At 42.6% G+C, this 19067-nt stretch overlaps 1 protein-coding gene and 1 long non-coding RNA gene across 5 annotated transcripts; one reads left to right on the plus strand and one right to left on the minus strand.

The window, feature by feature from the left end:
- Positions 1–461: 461 nt before the first annotated feature.
- Positions 462–1131, minus strand: LOC142598367 (uncharacterized). Its single transcript, XR_012832619.1, has 3 exons — positions 1016–1131; positions 853–921; positions 462–660 (listed from the first exon to the last, which is right to left on the minus strand). It is a non-coding gene; the product is annotated as an uncharacterized LOC142598367 (long non-coding RNA).
- On the plus strand, positions 1103–18224 carry PLAT (plasminogen activator, tissue type). Of its 4 annotated transcripts, XM_075736797.1 has the most exons (14): positions 1113–1244; positions 7804–7905; positions 8931–8970; positions 9373–9504; positions 9914–10027; positions 10393–10567; positions 11142–11233; positions 11494–11668; positions 12003–12088; positions 12485–12680; positions 13186–13322; positions 13411–13551; positions 15210–15358; positions 16205–18224. In XM_075736797.1, the coding sequence occupies exons 2-14, from the start codon at positions 7825–7827 to the stop codon at positions 16361–16363; spliced, it is 1677 nt and encodes a 558-aa protein (XP_075592912.1). In that variant the 5' UTR covers positions 1113–1244; positions 7804–7824; the 3' UTR covers positions 16364–18224. The 4 variants fall into 4 exon arrangements, with proteins under 4 accessions (XP_075592915.1, XP_075592917.1, XP_075592916.1 ...); XM_075736800.1 differs by lacking the exon at positions 9373–9504 and having other exon boundaries at positions 1103–1244; XM_075736802.1 differs by lacking the exons at positions 11142–11233; positions 11494–11668 and having other exon boundaries at positions 1103–1244.
- The last annotated feature ends 843 nt before the right edge of the window (positions 18225–19067 follow it).

A 19067-nucleotide genomic window follows, 5' to 3' on the forward strand; every position in this document is an offset into this window, starting at 1 on the left:
TTTTTTTCCCCCTCAACAACTATGAGTCCCTTCTGGAAACAGGCACAGCCGCCCTTAAATCAGATTTATGGCAGTAACGTTACCACCAGCACTGTGACTCTCAGACAAATACATGTGATAATCTTGACATAGATTTCCATACAGAGAAGGGCTAAACATTCAGAGTAACCAGTATTTCATCTTTGCCAATATGCAAAATATCCATTGCCATGCTTCCCAACTGAGGACTCTATGCAGCTGCTTCCTGAAGATAGAGGTCACTCACACACCATTTCTTAAAATATCTATGCTTACAGTAAAATCTATCAGGAACCTGATTTCTAATGAATCAGTTTTTAAGTTAGGACACATCCATTACTGTAACAATTGCGTCACTGACAGTTTTCATAACCCAGCCCTAAGTTCAGCTCCAAAATGGATCATTCAGATGTCTGCCACACTTTGATAACCTAGTACCTCGTGACAGCACCCTGGTGAGCAGGTCTGGACAGTATCAGCAGACATTTAACTCTCTGGTCCTCAACATGCTATTCCTTATTTCTATCTAAGGATCCTTAGAAGTTTTGTTCATTGTCCCCACTTGAGAGCTCGTCTGACCATTTCTTCTCCCAGTGGCGCTGTTCACGGCATGCTGTGCTCTACAGAGAGGTCAGGGTCTCCCTGCCAAAGATTCTCAATGGATGCCGTTCAGAGCACAGCACACTATGCTCTTGCTTGAAACAGGAGTTTCTAAGTATCAGGACTAAGTCTATGGATTGCAGACCTCTGGTCATGTTAGAAATAATACACCTGTGCATTCACCCTCACATTCCTAGAAGCTTGATGAGACAGTTCATCCTAAGGCATGCTTACTATTCGCACTGTCACTGAAGCTTAAGGTCTTCAGTGGGGAAAAATTGTTTTGAAGACTGAATCCGCTCTCTACCTGGAAACGAGAAAGAACCAAACAAACTAGCTGTAAAATCCAGCGTGCCCCAGGCACTTCAAAAGCAAGCTTTCCTCCTGTCCTGCACACTCGCCCCCGAGCACTCCGGACCGAAGCCACCCAGTCCGGATCGTCCCCGGGTTCTCTGGAGGGGGTGGGCAGAGACCCGCCGCTGCCCTCTGGAGTCTCCACCCCCTCGAGCGGAGTTTTAAGCAGGACGGGAGCTGTTCAGGGACCAACGCAGAGACGCAGAAAAAGCAAGCAAGACTGGTCTGGAAAGGAAATCAACATCAGAATACAGAAGAGAAAAAGCAAAAAGGTAGGTTCGGCTCTGCACCCGTTGCAAAAAGTGCATTTCCCGTTTTCAACATCAATGGCATTGTCATTAAATACTACTAAATATTATTCTTTAATAAATCCCACTGAAACACCATGGTAGTTAACTAACTGACCTATTGCCTTTCAGCTTTTGAAGAGATTCATAATCCTGGTAGCTTTCAGTTGTTTCAAGAAAGCTTCAGCTATTCCAGGGAAAGGGCTGACAGCCTCAGGCTCAGACCAGTTAGCGGGGAGGAGTCTCCTGCACAAAAAACATTAGCAAGAGAACTTGAAAGAAAAGAAGAGTTAGGGACAAGTATCTTAATGGTAAGGAAAGAGTCAGAGAGCTAGCAGTGAAAGGATAATTTGTCGTCTTCCTGGGAGATCAGACTATGCCTTTCACCCCAGGCTCCCAACCAGGATAATGGAGGGACAAAGAGGAGGGCGGATCTTCTTCAGTTCTCCCTAGACACAGTTCTTTTCAAATGTGGCCAAAGCCACAGGAAATATTGAGAATGATTCCCAAAACGAAGGCAGAGTTTGAAACAGCCATTTCTTCGGATGCCTTCAAAGACTACAGAATCTTACCTTTTTTGTTTTGCTTTAATTCTTTTCCCCGAAAGCAGAGGTCTGTCCACTGTTATGTTTTAAAAAGAAATAGTACCAGTCTGATATTCATCTGCTCAGTTTAGAAAAGGGATACAGAAACACTTTCTCCAGAAGGTAGGAAAAGGCAGCAAGGATCTGCAGTCTTTTGCTAGAACTAGATCAAGACAGCTGTTAATCAGCAAGAAAGCTATTAGTGCTATAGACTCAGAATCAAAGTATTCTGGCATGGACATACTAGGTTATGGTGAGGCATATGGGGGGGGAGAGCTACTTTTAATTTCTATTAATGACCTTTTGTTCGACCTTGATAAGATACATCCCTTTTTTAGGTCTTATTCCACATCAGCAAGACAACACATTCTTACTGCTTAGAAGGGCTGTTATTAATAATAAAGTAATATGTGGGATTTAAAGTAATCCTGCTGATGATGCTTCAGCAAAGAGAGATACATTTAGGGTATCGTATATCTTTATGTCCTAATGTACCTGAAAGTGTTAAAATCAAAAGGTCAGAACACTGCATCTAGGCCTCTGGCTTATTGCTAGAGTATTTTTGATCAGAGAGGAAGCAAAGGGTGAGAGCAGAAGGCATTAACTGTTTAGGAAAGCCCTACCAGAAAGCAGACTGCTTGCAGGTTTCTGCTTGGAGTCCTGTAAACATGGTATTTTTCAAACAGCTGTATGGTTTCAGTTTGATAGGGTTTATCATTTGGAACATTCCAATTGACTGGCCTAAGCTGTACCTTTCCCAAAACTGAAAATAAACATCTGGCAACATCTGTTACCAGTTTTCCATGCATAGTGGGACAGCAGCCACCAATGCATGGACAAGCTTTTCCCCATGGAGAGGGGGGAAGGGCTACAGCATTAAGCATATTAGATAAGCTAGCCTGAACAGGGGCAGCAGAAATAAGTGGAGGAAAGGATGTAGCATCCGATGCAAGACAACTTTAGGGAGACTTTCTGTTACATTCTGCAGTATGAGCATGTGCTGTGTAAGACTAGAATCTGCTTGTATAGCAGACTACTATGCAGGTGCTTTTTAAATAGGGAGTCCTCCTTTCATGTCAGTCCCCAAGACCAAAATGCCTTTTTTTAAAAAAAAAAAAACAAAACAAAACCAACATATTTTCCCCTCCCTCCTGAAAAGTAGCTATAGTTTCCTGCTGGTTTCAGCAGCATGGACTTCCTTGAAGATATTAGTTAGGCTGGCTTTGCCACTCTGTCCTCCTACCAAAAAAAAAAAAAAAAAAATCAGAATTCATCAGTGTTTCCTTATTTTTGGGGTATCTTAGTAGGTAATTCAGAAATGAGGTCTCAAGAGTTCTTTATGGTGCTTCCCAGAGAAAAATTCTAACAAAGCAGCTCAACTCAGATAAGTAGCTTCACTGAATCAGCCTGTCCTTAACAAGGTCTTAGCTAGCAGAATCTCATTCCTTAAAGCTGTCAGTAAGAACTTCAAGCCTTCTCAACAGATAGCAACAAAGATGACCAGTGGTACTAACAATTAGCACCTTAAAACCTTGCCACTGTGGGAGTCAGAACACAAGCCTGCATGGCTCTGATAGTGAGCTACAGCTGCAGGGACTAAGGATAATATAACGCAGGGTTACAGCAGCAACCAGATGACTCTGCGTAGCAGTTCACATCATCCACTGCAGCTTTGGGAACGCTGCTGATTTAGTTCAGATTCAATTGAAGTCAATGCCTATTTGGAAATCACTAAGGCTTGCTATACAATGCAAAATGCTTCCTAAAAGGTGAGAAAAGGCTTAAAAATATATAAAAAGCATACTACAAATTCTGCATACTAATACAAATCCCCAAGAGATTCTCTGAATTACAAGGGTCTCATCATCAAGATTGTGATCTAAAGACAAGACTTGGACTAACTAAGGTTCTCAGAAGCTGTTCCTATGAATCTTTTTCAGTCTGACTTGCAGCTTAAGTCTCCTCTTTGTGCAGTCTAACGATGAGAAACCACAGCCTAAACTATCCTGCTGTACTCCCAGTTCTGCTTCAGATACTGGAATATTTGTGCCTTTTGCTTTCTCTTTGAACAGATCTTTTTTAAAAAAAAAAAAAAAAAAACAAACCCAAAAAAACAAACCACCAGAAAACCCACATACAAACTCTTTCCCTTTCTTAGCCTTGAATTCCAATTAATGATTCATTCATCTGTCATACTCCAGTTTCACCAGCTATTATCCAGCTGCCTTCCCTGGCTTTATATAAACATAGTCTGAGCTCCTAATTACTAGAAGTAGTAGTTTTCTCAAATAATTGGGTTAGCTTTCTATTTGCTCAGGGATCATATAATGTAGATGATAAAAAGCTGATAGTGTGGGAGACAGTGCCTGAATATTATTTCAAAGATTTAGAACTGCAAAGCAATCCCAGAGATTAGGAATGGAATGACACCTTCTTGCTTGCTACTCTACCTCACTCCCAGCTCTTGGTTTGTATAGGAGGCATTATCTTTTCAAAGGAAGAGAGAAAATGGACCCCTGGTGCTGGACTTGTTCAAAGCAGGGGCAGGGGGGTCCCATCTACATCCCACTCTCGTGATTCATCTCAGCCATCTAGACTGACTGCTATACCAGTCTTGGTTAGTACAGAGAATCAAGCTAAATCTGTTCACACTGGTGATTACTTATGTCTCATTCAATTGTAAAAAAGAGCTACTATTACTGCATGCAAGAGTAACTCTTACTTTTAGGAAGAAAATTATGGGTTCATGTCAGGAAACCTGTGATAAAGTTAGTTGTCTTATTGTAAGAGCTCAGATTACATAATAATGACAACTCCAGTCCTTAAAAGCTATTACTCATCTGTGAAAATCGTAATACCTTCCCAGTTTTTACTAGATGTATTGGACCTTGCTATTTCATAGAATCATAGAAAGGTTTGGGTTGGAAGACACCTTAAAGACCATCCAGTTCCACCCCCCTGCCATGGGCAGGGACACCCTCCACTAGCCCAGGTTGCCCAAAGCCCCATCCAACCTGGCCTTGAACACTGCCAGGGAGCCAGGGGCAGCCACAGCTTCTCTGGGCAACCTGTGCCAGGGCCTCACCACCCTCACAGGGAAGAATTTCTTCCTAATATCTAATCTAAATCTCCCCTCCTTCAGCTTACATCTAATGCCATGTTTCTAAAAAGTCCCATAGGGACTAAGTTTCTAAACTTCTGACATTGTATAATCATTTGTATCCATCTTACTAATTTAAGTTTTGCCATGAACAACAGCCTCCCGCCGCCCAGCAGACTCCTGTTGGTGTACCAATAAATCCTCATTTAAAGTCCTCAAGTTCAGCAGTGTTTCTAAATATAAACTAGAACTTTGCTAGCTACCAAACTCATGCTGCTAAGGTCAGGCTTTACTGGAGTTCTTTTAGAATCATAGAATCATTTAGGTTGGAAAAGACCTTTAAGATCATCAAGTCCAACTGTAAATACATACATACATTTCCCTGATCTTTTACAATTACTACAAGGTCACCAAGATAAAAGAATGGGCAAAATACATCTTCTTGAGGATTTTTCCTACAGGGATTAACAGGGGAGCCAGCAGCCCACAGCAAAGTGCATCGCTTTCATAGGCAACAGACCACCTCAGAAAGCCCTTCACTGCCTTTGTCTTGTCACATCCAGCATATTTTCTGCTATGAGGATGAGATTAGAAATGGCATTTAATACGGGAATGGGAAAAACCCGTGTTGCTTAATTTCAGCAGTAAAATTTGTATACGCTCGAGACCACGCCGTGTTATGAACGCCCCCTTGCTGCTCAGTATTTTCTCTCCACCCAGCAGCTGCCCTAACCCAGTCAGCGCTTACACAAGGCGCTCTGCTTTGGTGGAAGAAATCATTTTTCCTCCTTCATCAGGAAACAAACTGGGGGAGGGGAAACCAGGGTACAAGATGGTAGCATATCTCGCTGCAGTCAGTGGCTACAGAAATCTAAATTCACGCTTCTGCCAAGAAACTTGCCTGCTCAAGGCCAGACAGAAATAAATTTTGCTACAGTAGATAGAAATGCAAGTGGATCACAGTACCCAAATGTCCTTCCTATAGCTATCTGTGGCCAGGTCAGAGCAGCAATTTCACCATGTAGGAAATTAACCTCTGATGACCGAAAAGTAGATTTTTCAAAGCAAATCAAATGAATGGAGGCAGAAATCCAGATTAATCCTTAACCCCAGCCACACCGTACCAGCCAGCAAACTCCCACAGGACATCATTAGAGGTTCTCTCCCAAGACACCTGCTGTAGGAGACAGACTACGTAAATCAGTCTAGAGGAAGCAGAAACTCTTCACGTGGGATGGAAGAGGGCTTTCTCTGATGTGCAAAGCTGCTGAAGGGATTAGAAGGAATAAGATGTTGTGGTGGGTTGACCCTGGCTGAGGGCCAGGTGCCCACCAGAGCCGCTCTATCACTCCCCTCTTTCATTAGGCAGGGGAGAAAAGGTACAACGAAAAAAACCTTACGGGTCGAGATAAGGACAGGGAGAGATCATTCTCTAATTATCATCACGAGCAAAACAGACCAAACTTAGAGAGGGAATTCATCTTATTTATTACTAAGCAAAACAGAGTAGAGGAATGAGAAATAAAACCAAATCTTAAAAACACCTCCCCCCACCCCTCCCATCTTCCCAGGCTCAACTTCACTCCTGGCTTCAACCTCCTCTCCCCCCAGCGGCACAGGGGGACGGGGAGTGGGGGTTACGGTCAGTTCATCACGCAGTGTTTCTGCCGCTTCTTCCTCCTCAGGGGGAGGACTCCTCTCATCGTTCCCCTGCTCCAGCATGGAGTCCCTCTCACGGGAGACAGTCCTTCACGGCCTTCTCCAACGTGAGTCTCCTCCACGGGGTGCAGACCTTCAGGAGCAAACTGCTCCAGCGTGGGTCCCCCACGGGGTCACAAGTCCTGTCAGCAAACCTGCTCTGGAGTGGGCTCCTCTCTCCATGGGGCCACAGGTCCTGCCAGGAGCTTGCTCCAGCGTGGGCTTCCCACGGGGCCACAGCCTCCTTCAGGTGCCTCCACCTGCTCTGGTGTGGGGTCCTCCACGGGCTGCAGGTGGAATCTCTACACCCCCTCATCCTCCCTCCATGGGCTGCAGGGGGACAGCCTGCTTCACCATGGTCTTCACCACGGGCTGCAGGGGAATCTTGCTCCGGCGCCTGGAGCACCTCCTCCCCCTCCTTCTTCACTGACCTTGGTGTCTGCAGATGTTCTTATATCTTCTCACTCCTCTCTCTGGCTGCAAAAGCGCTAACTGTTTTTCTCTTTCTTAAATATGTTATCCCAGAGGCGCTGATTGGCTTGGCCTTGGCCAGCGGCGGGTCCGTCTTGGAGCCGGCTGGCATTGGCTCTGTCAGACACAGGGGAAGCTTCTAGCAGCTTCTCACAGAAGCCACCCCTGTAGCCCCCCCACTACCAAAACCTTGCCACGCAAAACCAACACAGACGTAGTTGTGACTGCATAGAAGCAACACACAGGAAGAAATGCTGCAACGAGTAAGTGAGAACACCGAACTAAAAACCAGCCTGCCACCTAATTGCCATACTCTCCCTTTTTGGCAAAAGCACATGACAATAGTAGAATCTAAAAGCTCAGCTGGGGAGAAGCTATAGAAATACTGAAAATCAAAACCATAGCAGTGCTGTCCTCACCTATCATCGACCAAAGTCTCCTTGTCAATGCATCCTCTACACAAGAGAGAAGTCCTCACTCTCACCCAAATAAGGAGTCTGTGCAGAAAATGCAAATCCTCTTAAACCACTGTTATTACAGACTGACCCTTGAGCAGATTTTTGTGCCCCTGCAAGAGATCTCTTAGGTAGGCCTTAGTAACCTGAATCTCATTTATTTAGTATTTTAGGTATTATATTTAGTTATTATTCACTAACCTGAATCTCATCTTATTTTTAATTTGTCTCTATAGATAACTTGAGATTTGGAGGTGATGTGGAAAACACTTAGAATGGAAGGCAAATTCCCATGTCTGCTCCTGCTGGTGGGAGCAATCATGACTGCTCAATGCCAGGTAAGAGGCTAATGCATCAAATAATGCTCTTGCCATTGTCCTGCGTTTTCAGCAGCACTTCCTTACCATTGACTCCAGCTGTCTGCATCAGACAGAAGGAGAATCTGTTTATGTCACTAAAAACCAGAGAAAGGAAAACCTTACAAAGTAGCCTACCTCTAAGCTGAGATTTCCAGTAACGTGTTATCCTCGCTGGTTTTCATTTCAGTAAGCAAGTCTTCTCCAAATCTTCTTGGTGCATCTGTTCATTGTCACCTTTAACTGTTAGTAAGAGTTCCATTGTGAGCACCTTTTAATTTTCTTTCTATTGTCATCACCTTCATCATTACCCTCGCAACTGGACATCGATGGTTCCCATGTCTCCTCACTTTAAGCCTTGCATTGCACAGCTTGAGTAAACCATACACAATTCTAAAAAGTTTAGTCTTTCTCAAAGAATTGCTGTCCCAGCCTTCCTCTTTCTTTTTATGTTATTCTTTCTCTTGTGACCAGATCAAAGAATCTCTCTAAATTGGTTTCCTCCTTAAAACTTTATCCAAAATATTTTATTTAATTGGCTGCAGGAGATATATTTCTCAAAGGTAATTAAGCTACAAAGGCTTATGGGGAAACTGCATGTCAATGAACAAAAATAACTGCTTATTCACATTTACTTCTTTGGAAACTATTTGCCTGAACCTCCTTCAAATAGCAGAAAGCTGACAAGTTTTAGTTAGTGCTTGCAATGCCCCAAGAACACATAATCACTTCACACACAATGCGAGTACAGCACATCCCAAGTTCACGCTGCTCAGATGACAAGCAATCACCTGGTAATCTGTGGCAACTTGATGATTTACAATTCTCAGTCCCTGAGGTACTACAGGCACTTTTCACTGCACTGTCTGACAAGGAGGGCAGACAGTTGCTCAGAGCTCCCTTGATTTACAAGACCTCAAGAGGAGGACTGTCTCTTTAGAGGCAATTCTTCTCTCAGTCTTCTTAAGAGAGCTGTTACTCACACAATTAACCTTCTTTGCTTGCAGGGCTTACGCATGCGTTTCAAACGGGGAGCCAGATCTAGAGGTAAGCCAGGCAAACCACAACCATGATACCTGGAGCTTTATGAACAGAGGAGGGGAAAGCAGATGATGCTGAGGGAATGGAGTCTGAAAGATGTTACAGTTATCTGGATGACAGATTCAGAAGGCAAAATACCAGACCATTAATACCATCCACAACTCAAAGACCAAAGTTTTCCCCTCCCTCTGTTCTTCTTCAAAGAAAAAGAGGCCGGTCAACAGTGGAACAGTACAGCAACACAGCAGTGAGAGAGATGGGACAATTGTGTTCCAAGAAGGAAAAAGGGCAGCCTGTTAGACAGATGCATCACAGATACTTTTCTCCTGGAAAGAGAAGGGAGTTCTTTTGCTCAGCCAGGTCTTTTCCCTGAATCTCTAAAAGAGGATTTCCTTTCTCCAATTACAGCCATGTGCACAGACAATTCATCTGGAGAAATTTACCAGCACAGGGGGACCTGGCTGAGGCTCTCAGGGAGCAGAATAGAATACTGTAGGTGCGACAGTGGTCGGAGTCGTTGCCACACTGTGCCTGTCAGAGGTGAGTATGAAGAAAAAGAGAAAGGAAATGGTGGGGGATGAGAGATTATTCATTTAATCATCCTAAAGATGAACTCCACTATCAGGGACGGAGTTACCACACGGACAATTTGGCTTGAAATAGAGTAGGGTAGAAATGAAAATACTAATATATACCAACTTAGGCAGGACTAAGTAGAGGTGAGCAAGGGACTGAGGAAGGCTCCTCTTAGTGTATGTGGAGAGAACGGAGCAAAGGAAGAATATAAGCACTACACCAGAAGATTGTAAGCACATGACAGTAGCAGGTAGGCAGGGAAAAATAAAACAGGCTAAAGGAAACCGACAGGAGAGGAAAGATGGTTAAACATTGCCAGCTGCTTAATTCTGTGAAATCTAACAGTTTTTCCTGGCTTTCGCTTATTCCACAGCCTGCACTAGAAATAAATGCTACAACGGGGGCCAATGTTCACAGGCATATTATTCCCCACAGCTCTTCATCTGCCAGTGCCACCAAGGTTTCTCTGGGAAGCAGTGTGAAATAGGCAAGTATACCATGTGAATTACCGTGAACAATGCTACTGGTTTTAGCTATGCAGCGCAGAAGGATGAGGTACCCAGAAGCTGCTGCTCTATACTAGGCTCTCTGTTAAATTGCCTCTTTTTATTCTAAAGCTAATACTCAAAAGAACTTCTAAGAAGGACACCTGGGCTGTTTTCAGTGTCTCTTAATAAAACTCTAAATTTTGGAGCTGAAGACCTTTGTGTATACTTACAGTCTGCCTGGCAAGGCATTTTCACCAACTCACTAGACAAGACATCTGGGAGGCAAGTTTAAACAGAAGAGAGACTGGGGAAGCAGAGTTTGGGATGCTGTTGTTATAGTAACATTTTGTTCTCTTTTGTTCAGATACTGAAGTTAAGTGCTACAAAGATGCTGGAGTAACATACAGGGGTACATGGAGCATGACAGAGAGTGGAACTGAATGCTTAAATTGGAATAGCAATGGCTTGATGGACCGGACATACAGCGGCCGGAGAGAGGATGCTGCTGAGCTAGGATTGGGCAATCACAACTACTGCAGGTGAGGGGCTGATGGCACACAGGTCAGAACCACAGGACTCAGCCCAGTCTAAGAGCTTGGTGCAAAGGAACAGCTATTTGCAACAGTCTAACGCCAAGCAGAGAACACTCTGCGTAGGTGCAAACACCGCGCAGCCCATGAGCAGCAATTGCAACTTCTGTAGCTGCCGCAGCTGAACTTCAGATCTATCTAGACTGGATGCTTCTGACAGACCACAAAATGCATACATCTCTCACCCCATAGTCCTTCCCTTGTCCCTTCTCAGTGCCTAAAAATCCCTTTGTAAGCCAGTTTCCTGCAGCTCCAGATCCTGCTCAAAACTCTAAAAATATAGTGCTTCATGCACATGAACTAAACTGCACAAACAAGGTGTCCACTCCTGCTAGTTACTGGCTGTCTCATCCTCACCTCCACGTACTCCACAATTTTATAATTAAAATAGGAATCCAAATGACTTCTGATGGTTCAGTCCATGTCTTCACTGCAGAGCAGGATTAAGTTACCAAACTAGATGACAGACATGGGACTAATAACAATAGCTTTATAATAATGCATATCATCATAACTCTTTCAGAAACCCAGATGAGGATTCCAGACCTTGGTGCTATATCTATAAAGGGGGAAAGTACATCTGGGAACACTGCAGTGTGCCCTCCTGTTCAAAAGGTACATGCAGGGGGACAGGGAATGGACTTTAGAGCTTCCATGATTCACTGCGTATTTAAGGGTTCTCTGTGGACTTGTGCTATTTCTGTAGCCTGAAAAGTTGAGACTCTCACATTAAATCATGTTTAAGTTTTTAATATTTATGACACCGAAAGACTGAGATAAGTATAGCTACTACATAGGTGCCTTGACAGAAATCACAGTTAGGTACAGCTGACAGGTTCACATCCATCGGTTAACATGCAGCTTTCTTATTGAAGTTGGGAACAGCAACTGCAAATCTGGAAGAGGCACAGATTACCGAGGCAGCCACAGTGTTACCAGTTCTGGAGCTACCTGTTTGAGGTGGAATTCTCGAATCCTTGTCAACAAGTTATATACTGCTTGGAGAAGAGATGCTTACCAGCTGGGCCTTGGTAGTCACAATTTCTGTCGGTATGTAGTCAGTTATAGAATTTAAAAAGTCCCACCAAACTTCCTTGTGCTACTCTTGAGGCAGGGCTCTAGCCTTTTCTGTGTGTTATTAAAGCACAGGAAATACATTACTGCAGGGAATGAAGCCCAGTGACAATAGTGATTTTATTCCACCTATCTATGCTTTTCTAATATCAGACTCCATAAATGGAAATTCCACGAGCCCGTAGGGCCCTCTGTATCTCTAGAAAAATCAAAAAGAGTACGTTCAGGTCACAGTCTGCCACCTTTAGGTCTCCCCAAACTCCATGCAGATCTGATAATACAAATAGCTTTTCTCTTTCCTGTGCTGCAGGAATCCTGACAATGATAGCAAGCCCTGGTGCCATGTACTGAAAGGAAATCAGCTCACATGGGAGTACTGCAATGTGCCTACTTGCTGTAAGGATTCTAGACTCCTGATTCTTCTCTCTTTGAGGCATTACTGTTCTGCATGTCATTTGTATTAAACTCAAGCCTCCTACTGTAAAATAAGAGCAGGGGTGGGTGGGGGAAGCTTTTAGTAGTAGAAAGAGATTCTGTGGCTCCAGTCTCACAGAAGTGCCTTTATCTCTGCCAGAAGGGAATGCTGCAGAAATGGAGGAGAGAAAAGGCATGGTTTCCTTACTGTATTTTTCAAATCAGAATACAAGTTTCCTAGGAAACAGGAATGAGTCAGATGCTAAACAGTTCATACCAGGCTGCCTCAACATGCACTGATGACTAACAGGCTCTTAACCCAAACTCAAAGCAACAGTCCCTGAACAAAAAGCCTGTTTCTGGGTTTGTCATCCACAGCCACCTGTGGCTTACGGCAGCACAGAGTACACCAGTACAGGATTAAAGGTGGCTCCTATGCAGACATTGCAGCTCACCCATGGCAAGCTGCCATATTTGTGAAGTATCGCCGAGCACCTGGAGAGCACTTCCTCTGTGGAGGAATTCTGATCAGTTCCTGCTGGGTTTTGTCAGCTGCTCACTGTTTTGAGGAAGGGTAAGTTGAGGATTCAGTATTGTCGGGGGGGGGGAATCTAGATAATGGAAGCATCCAGTATAGCCTTACCGGAAGGGGAAAAGACTTGGGGAAAACAAAAAAAAAAAAAAAAAAAGCTCTTTATCCCAGTAAGTCATTCTACACTAAAGATTATACAGTTAATCGTGCTGAGCATTACAAACAGGCATTTATCAGGCAAACTAGCAGCATGGTATTAAGGTACCAGACCAAATTATCAGACAGCAGAAGAACAAAGTTGTTGATACAGATGCAGAGCCATCTGAAACTTGAGAACACCAAGGGGCTGGCAGAGGACCTTTGCCATGATGGCTGTAAGAAATTAGCGCAAAAACAAAGGCAAATAGGACACTTGAGGTCAAACTGCCTGGGTAATGAAGTAGTATAGTACTAAAATAAGAAAAGCAAAAGCTCCAACAGCACATCTTCAAGAGAAGGGTCCACTCCAGTTAACACAGGAAGCAAGTAAGACTCTCTTGTTCTTCAGCTTTAGTACAAATCAGCTGAAAATTGTGCTGGGTAGGACTTCCCGAACAACTCCCGAGGAAAACGAACAAAAGTTTCAAGTGAAGAGCTACACTGTGCATCAGAGATTTGACTCAGAAAATTTCAACAATGATATTGGTAAGAACTTTTCTGACCTTGTGACTGGAAAAGTCATGGTTGGCTCAAGTTTGTGGTTAATGAAGTGGGGATTGTTTTCCCTCTTCAGCTCTGTTGCAGTTGCGCTCAGATGCAGAAGACTGTGCTATTGAAACAGACACTGTCCGTGCCGCCTGCCTCCCAACACCGGAACTGCAGCTGCCTGACTGGACTGAATGTGAGATCTCTGGTTATGGCAAAAATGAAGAATGTAAGTAGAAGATACAAGTCTATCCATAAGTAGAAGATACTAGGTCCAAAGTTTGGGTCCTCTGCTCTCAAAGAAATCAAACCTTTAGCATCACTTAATGTGTGACCTCCTCAATTATTATACGGGCTTATATCAGCACAACAAAATGTATGCTTAAGTGGGAGATACACAAAAACATGTTTTGCTGCAAGTTACTTCATCCGAGTTCTGTCAGCTGCATGGGCTAGTAGAGTCTTCCTTGATACTCTCCAACAGCAGAAACACAAAAAATGGCACAATGGATAATATAGGAAAGACAGAAAATTAGCAATCATCAGGGCTGCTACATTTCTGCTGTGCTGAGTACATTTAGATATTGTCATTCTGACAGAAATCCATTTCTGTCAAGATTTAACATACCATACAGTTGTAAGTAGTTGCATTATTCTAAAAGATACATTCGCTGTGCAGTGATGGAACAGGCTGCCCAGAGAGGTTGTGGAATCTCCTTTTCTGGAGATATTCAAAACCCACCTGGATGCGATCCTGCGCAACCTGCTTTAGGTGATCCAGCTTTAGCAGGGGCACTGGACTAGATGATCTCCAGAGGTCCCTTCCAACCCCTACTGTTCTGTGATTAGCAAAAAAAAACCAACCCCCCCCCCCCAACCCAAAAAGACTAAAGAAATTACAATCCTAGATAGATATTAAAAGGCTGGATAAATGCTTTTAAAGTAAGCTACAACAAATAGGAAAAAAAGAATCTCTCTGAAATTATACACGGGCTGACCTATATTTATAACAAAAAAAAAACCAAACCAGCTCTTACTTTACTGGCACTTCCTACTAATTTCTTTTTTTTCCTCTAACTTGTAAACTCTTTGAGATAGAGACTGCGAGGCATCCATCATAACAAGACCTCATCATGATTTGAACCCATAGGGTTTTTGGAACAGACCTGAAGATTTAACATATAAGTGTGGTGTAAAGTGCTTTTAAAGCTAGTCCTCGGCATAGCTTACAGGAACTGCAGGATAAACTCTTTGAAAGGGAAAGGATGCTGCATCTGTAATTCAAAACTAGACTGAAAAACAACAGTCCTGCCAACTTTCAGCTTTGTGCAATTGCAGCTACATAGGAGAATAAAACCAACACCCAAAACACACAAAATAATCCCTTCCATTCCAATGTAACACAAAGTACATTCCTATCCAGTTGCTCAGTATTGTGTACGATAAGGCAGCTGATTTTTGTTAGCGCAAGTCTAATACTAAAAAGTCAGGATCCTGTTTCATACAGTTAGTGATTTTCATAGGCACTTCCTGGGACTTCATTTTGATTGATGTAACTCTGCAAAGACTCCTTATCCATTCAAGAAACATAGCAGTCTTCAATTTGGAGCCTACAAAAATCTCTTTAAGCATTTAAGCTCGCCAAAAAAGCAATATTCTCTCTCAATTAGATTTAAGCTGTTCTCAGTACCAAAGCAGAGCCCCCAAGAATTAAAAAAGACCCTCTGGCAAGAAAATATTAGTTTAGCTACCACCCCACCCTCAGCTACCTCTGTTTACTCTCTCCTAAACTACAGAAATTGAACTGCTTTTTTTTTTTTTTTTAAATACATATACACATACATACAGAGACACATATACGTATTTATATTGTAATTTTTCTTCCAGTTTCTCCATTCTATTCAGAACACCTGAAGGAAGGCCATGTCAGACTGTTTCCAGCCAGTCGGTGCACAACACAGCATCTAGACAACCGGACAGTTACGGACAATATGTTATGTGCAGGAGACACAAGGCACCTTGATGATGCCTGCAAGGTAAACCCAATTCTGTTCCTCTTTGCCCTTTAGGTCTGTCCTTGATAGTCTGAGCTAACCAAACATAAAGCTTCAGAAAATAGTTTAAAGAAGTTCTGCATTTGGCTACATGGCAGTTCTAGTAGACTTTTGTTGAACAGAACTGAACTCCTGGCTCCTCACTCTTTTTTCTTCCCCTGCCCCTCGTAGCTGGGAAAGCAGGCCACACTTAACCCAGAACTGAAAATCCCAAATATAGGAAATACCACAAAACTGAGCAGGAAACTCCACCTCAGCAGCATTTCCTACTATTTTCTCTTATGTGAGCATTCAAAACACTCAGCAGGAGGTTCTGTAAGAGGAAGGAGGTGCCACTCTATGAAAAGTTGAAAAAAGAAGAATAAAGGCCAAAAGATGGTGGAGAACAAGCAGCTGTAACATGAGGAAAACGGAGGGCATGCATTCAATCCACATCCTTTCCATTTATACAGCTCTTTAATAATTTTGCTTAACTGTTACACACAGCAGTATAAAACACCTTGGATCTTTACAGCTTGAGTAAGAGCATTCCTCTCTTTGTTCTTATAAACATCTCACCTACATTTAATAAATAAGCGCCATACAAAGTTAGATGCTTTAGCGGTAGATTTTTTGGTGTCTCTCCCCATAAGAGGAGCATTGAGGGAGTCTGGAATATGAAAGTGGTTTATGTGAAAGCGCTGTTACTAAGAGCTCATGATTTGCAAGGGTACTACATAGGGTATTTCTATAGACACTAGTGCACCACCAAAGCCAGTGGGGTGGAAAAAAACAACACAAGAACAAACAAAAAAGGAGATTGTTACTAACCTGCTACTTTCTCTGTAGGGTGACTCTGGAGGGCCTCTGGTCTGTATGAAGGATGATCGTATGTATCTAATTGGAATCATCAGCTGGGGAATAGGCTGTGGCCGCAAAGACATACCTGGCGTTTATACAAATGTGAATCGTTATCTTGACTGGATTCAGGACAACATGAAACCCTGAGAAATCAAAATGAACCATCCACAATCTTGTGGCCATGCCCTCACGGATTTCTTCTGGGTACTTTAAGGATGCTGACAGGGCTTCCTGTTTGCACAGATGCTTGTGACTTTCAGTACAAGAGAAAGACAAACTGCAACACGTGGGAAGAACACATTCTCAAGTTACTCTCCTTTCCTTATTACAGGTTATTGGAAGCTAACGCTCCTTTCCCCCCCACATCCCCAAGCTTTATCCGTGCATCAAATCCCATGAGTACAATTAAAAATAAATTTTGGCCCAAGAGAATAAACCAAGAGAGAACATCATGTATCCCATGAGCAGCTATGTTGTTCTGGGAACTGGTGTGAACTGAAGGCAAAGGGGACAAATGTAATCTTATTTGGCTGTAAATTGGCAAGACATTCCAGTCAGGCTTAAGCTCTGTCCTTATACCATTTTACTTTTAAGCTGGTTTCAGGTTAACTCCAATAGAAAGAGCAAAGCTTAGGAAGCTTAAGTAAGCATAAGTGGGCTGCTTATTTCGATATCAATATACTCCTTGCTTTTTCAGTTTGGAACGGATTCATTAACTGAGTCTGAGCTTAAACTCTCTGAGCAAATCCAGAATGGCATGCTTGTTAGGACATTCTATTCTTCCACTTGCTTTTCCTCCTGGTAGGAAGAAAATATTTAAATAACTATGGAATAAGTAAAAATATTAACACCGGCCTTATCTACCACAGAATCAACACATTACTTTTTGACTATTAAATTTCTATGCATTATCATGTGATATGAAAGCAAAAGCGCTCTCTCTAGCGCAGCAGGGCAGAACAAAGGACAAGTGCAATGGTAGCAGTTTTAGGTGCCTGCCACAAGTAAAGATCAAGTCAAATGTCACGAGGCTGCATTTGTCCTTTAACAGAAGACAGGACAGGTATAACCAAGTCACTGTGAACTAGAATCTCAGTAATCAAGCATTACTTACTTGCATTGCAGTTGCCATGTGATGCTAAGTGGTATCTATGGATGTCCTAAGAGTTAAGCCTCTTTGAGAGACTCTCTCTTGTTTAATTGTTTTATAAAGTAAGAGAAAGCAAGTATGACTACCATTTTACAAAAGAAAAAATGATATTGAGGCTACAGGAGTTTAGCTTTAGTATCAATCAGGACAGTAGCTAGAAAACTAGTCTGTTGTATTTGAGAAATTCAAAATATTGTAACTCAAAATGTTCACTCTCACAGGTTTAAGGAGCTCTCTGATCTACAAGCACAGCCTCTAGTCTAATAGAGAAGCTTGTGTAATAATTAAGTACAAGGAGAGAGATTTGGTAAGGACACCCATTACTTCCTCAAATGGGTTTTATAAATGGCAACTTGACAAATGGTCCATGTCTTTCTAGCTACCAGCTTAGAAACTGACCTCAAAGAGATCTCTAATGTCCTCAGAGAAACTGTGGTGTAAGTCCAGTTAGCTTCAGCAATGAGTCCCATATTCTAGCCAGTGGAAGGGTAAAAAAAAAACCCCAAGATGTTCATTAAAAAAAAAAAGTGTCGCAGTTCAGGGGGGTTTTGTGTGATGTTTTTTTTTGTTGTTGTTGTGTTAATTGTATTTTATTAAGCATTAACCTTGAGAAAAAGACAAATTAATTTCCATTCCTCTCCCTTAAACCCACTTCCAAGTGCTACTGTGCCTCACTATCCTGGCATTCACAAGCCTGCCAAGTATTTGCAGCCTGTAAAACACCCAAAACTGTTCCAATGAGTAACACAGGTAAGTGTCCTCAGGAATGCAACTTTTGTTCCACAATTCAGTCTATTAAATACATTATTTGAGCTTGATGTGATCTAACAGCCACCAATAAAATGTAAGTGAACCACACCTGATACTGGTATCTTTTAGAAAAATACATCTTACAAAAATTAAGTTGCAAAGAACAGTTTTACTTCACAGTCGTTACCAGCTCCTTGAAAATACCCTTACATGAAATATCCAAGGTGACAAGAAAGCTACACAAGCTGTAGTTGCCATATCTGCACTGGTTGCTTCCTTTCATCCTCGTCCGTCTTGTGATGTCTTCTCTGCGGCTGACTTAAAAGAAGGGCCCAGAATCAACTCCGTATTTTTACCAAGTTATCTTACTGACGTTGTTCCCTGCTCCCCCCTTCTGCCCTGCTTCATCTTTCATTCCATAGCAACTTGCAGCCATCTCAGACTGATATACAAAGCTTGTCATACGGGCCAGACACCTTTATGCATATAAGAAGCCTAAACCACTTGAGCAGGAAAGAAAAGATACTTTAAAAAAACCCAAAAATCAACAAAGCTACAAAGCCAAAGGACAATATCAGTACTTGAGGAGCAGGAAAGTGAAGAGGTATTTCATTGTCTTCATAATTAAAGCACAGCCCTCAGCCTGCCACCCAAAACCCTACCTAGTAAACAAAAATGGTTCAACTGCATTCCTAAAGACAGTTTCACTGAGGTTCTAGGAAGAGTTCAGCACTCCTCTTGGGAGACACTAAGAAAAATTACCAAGAAAGTAATTAATTTTAGCTTTTCAGACAGTGACTTAGTCCCAAGCTGACAATCCCAATTGCATAAAGACACGTATCTCCCTAAGGCACCCACTTATCCATAATCTAATTGGCATAATTTACCTTCCTCCTGAAATACAAACTGTCCTTCTTGTAAAGTCCACACAAACCACTCTGAAATGACACA

The sequence above is a fragment of the Balearica regulorum genome, chromosome 27, assembly GCF_011004875.1.
Source record: "Balearica regulorum gibbericeps isolate bBalReg1 chromosome 27, bBalReg1.pri, whole genome shotgun sequence".
NCBI lineage: Eukaryota > Metazoa > Chordata > Aves > Gruiformes > Gruidae > Balearica > Balearica regulorum.

Excerpts from the sequence above, each read along its gene's own strand:
- PLAT (XM_075736797.1), top strand. The coding sequence starts at position 7,825 with ATGTGGAAAACACTTAGAATGGAAGGCAAATTCCCATGTCTGCTCCTG. Across the intron at positions 7,906-8,930 it reads TCATGACTGCTCAATGCCAG|GGCTTACGCATGCGTTTCAA; the intron begins GTAAGAGGCTAA and ends CTTTGCTTGCAG. Across the intron at positions 12,089-12,484 it reads CTGCAATGTGCCTACTTGCT|CCACCTGTGGCTTACGGCAG; the intron begins GTAAGGATTCTA and ends TGTCATCCACAG.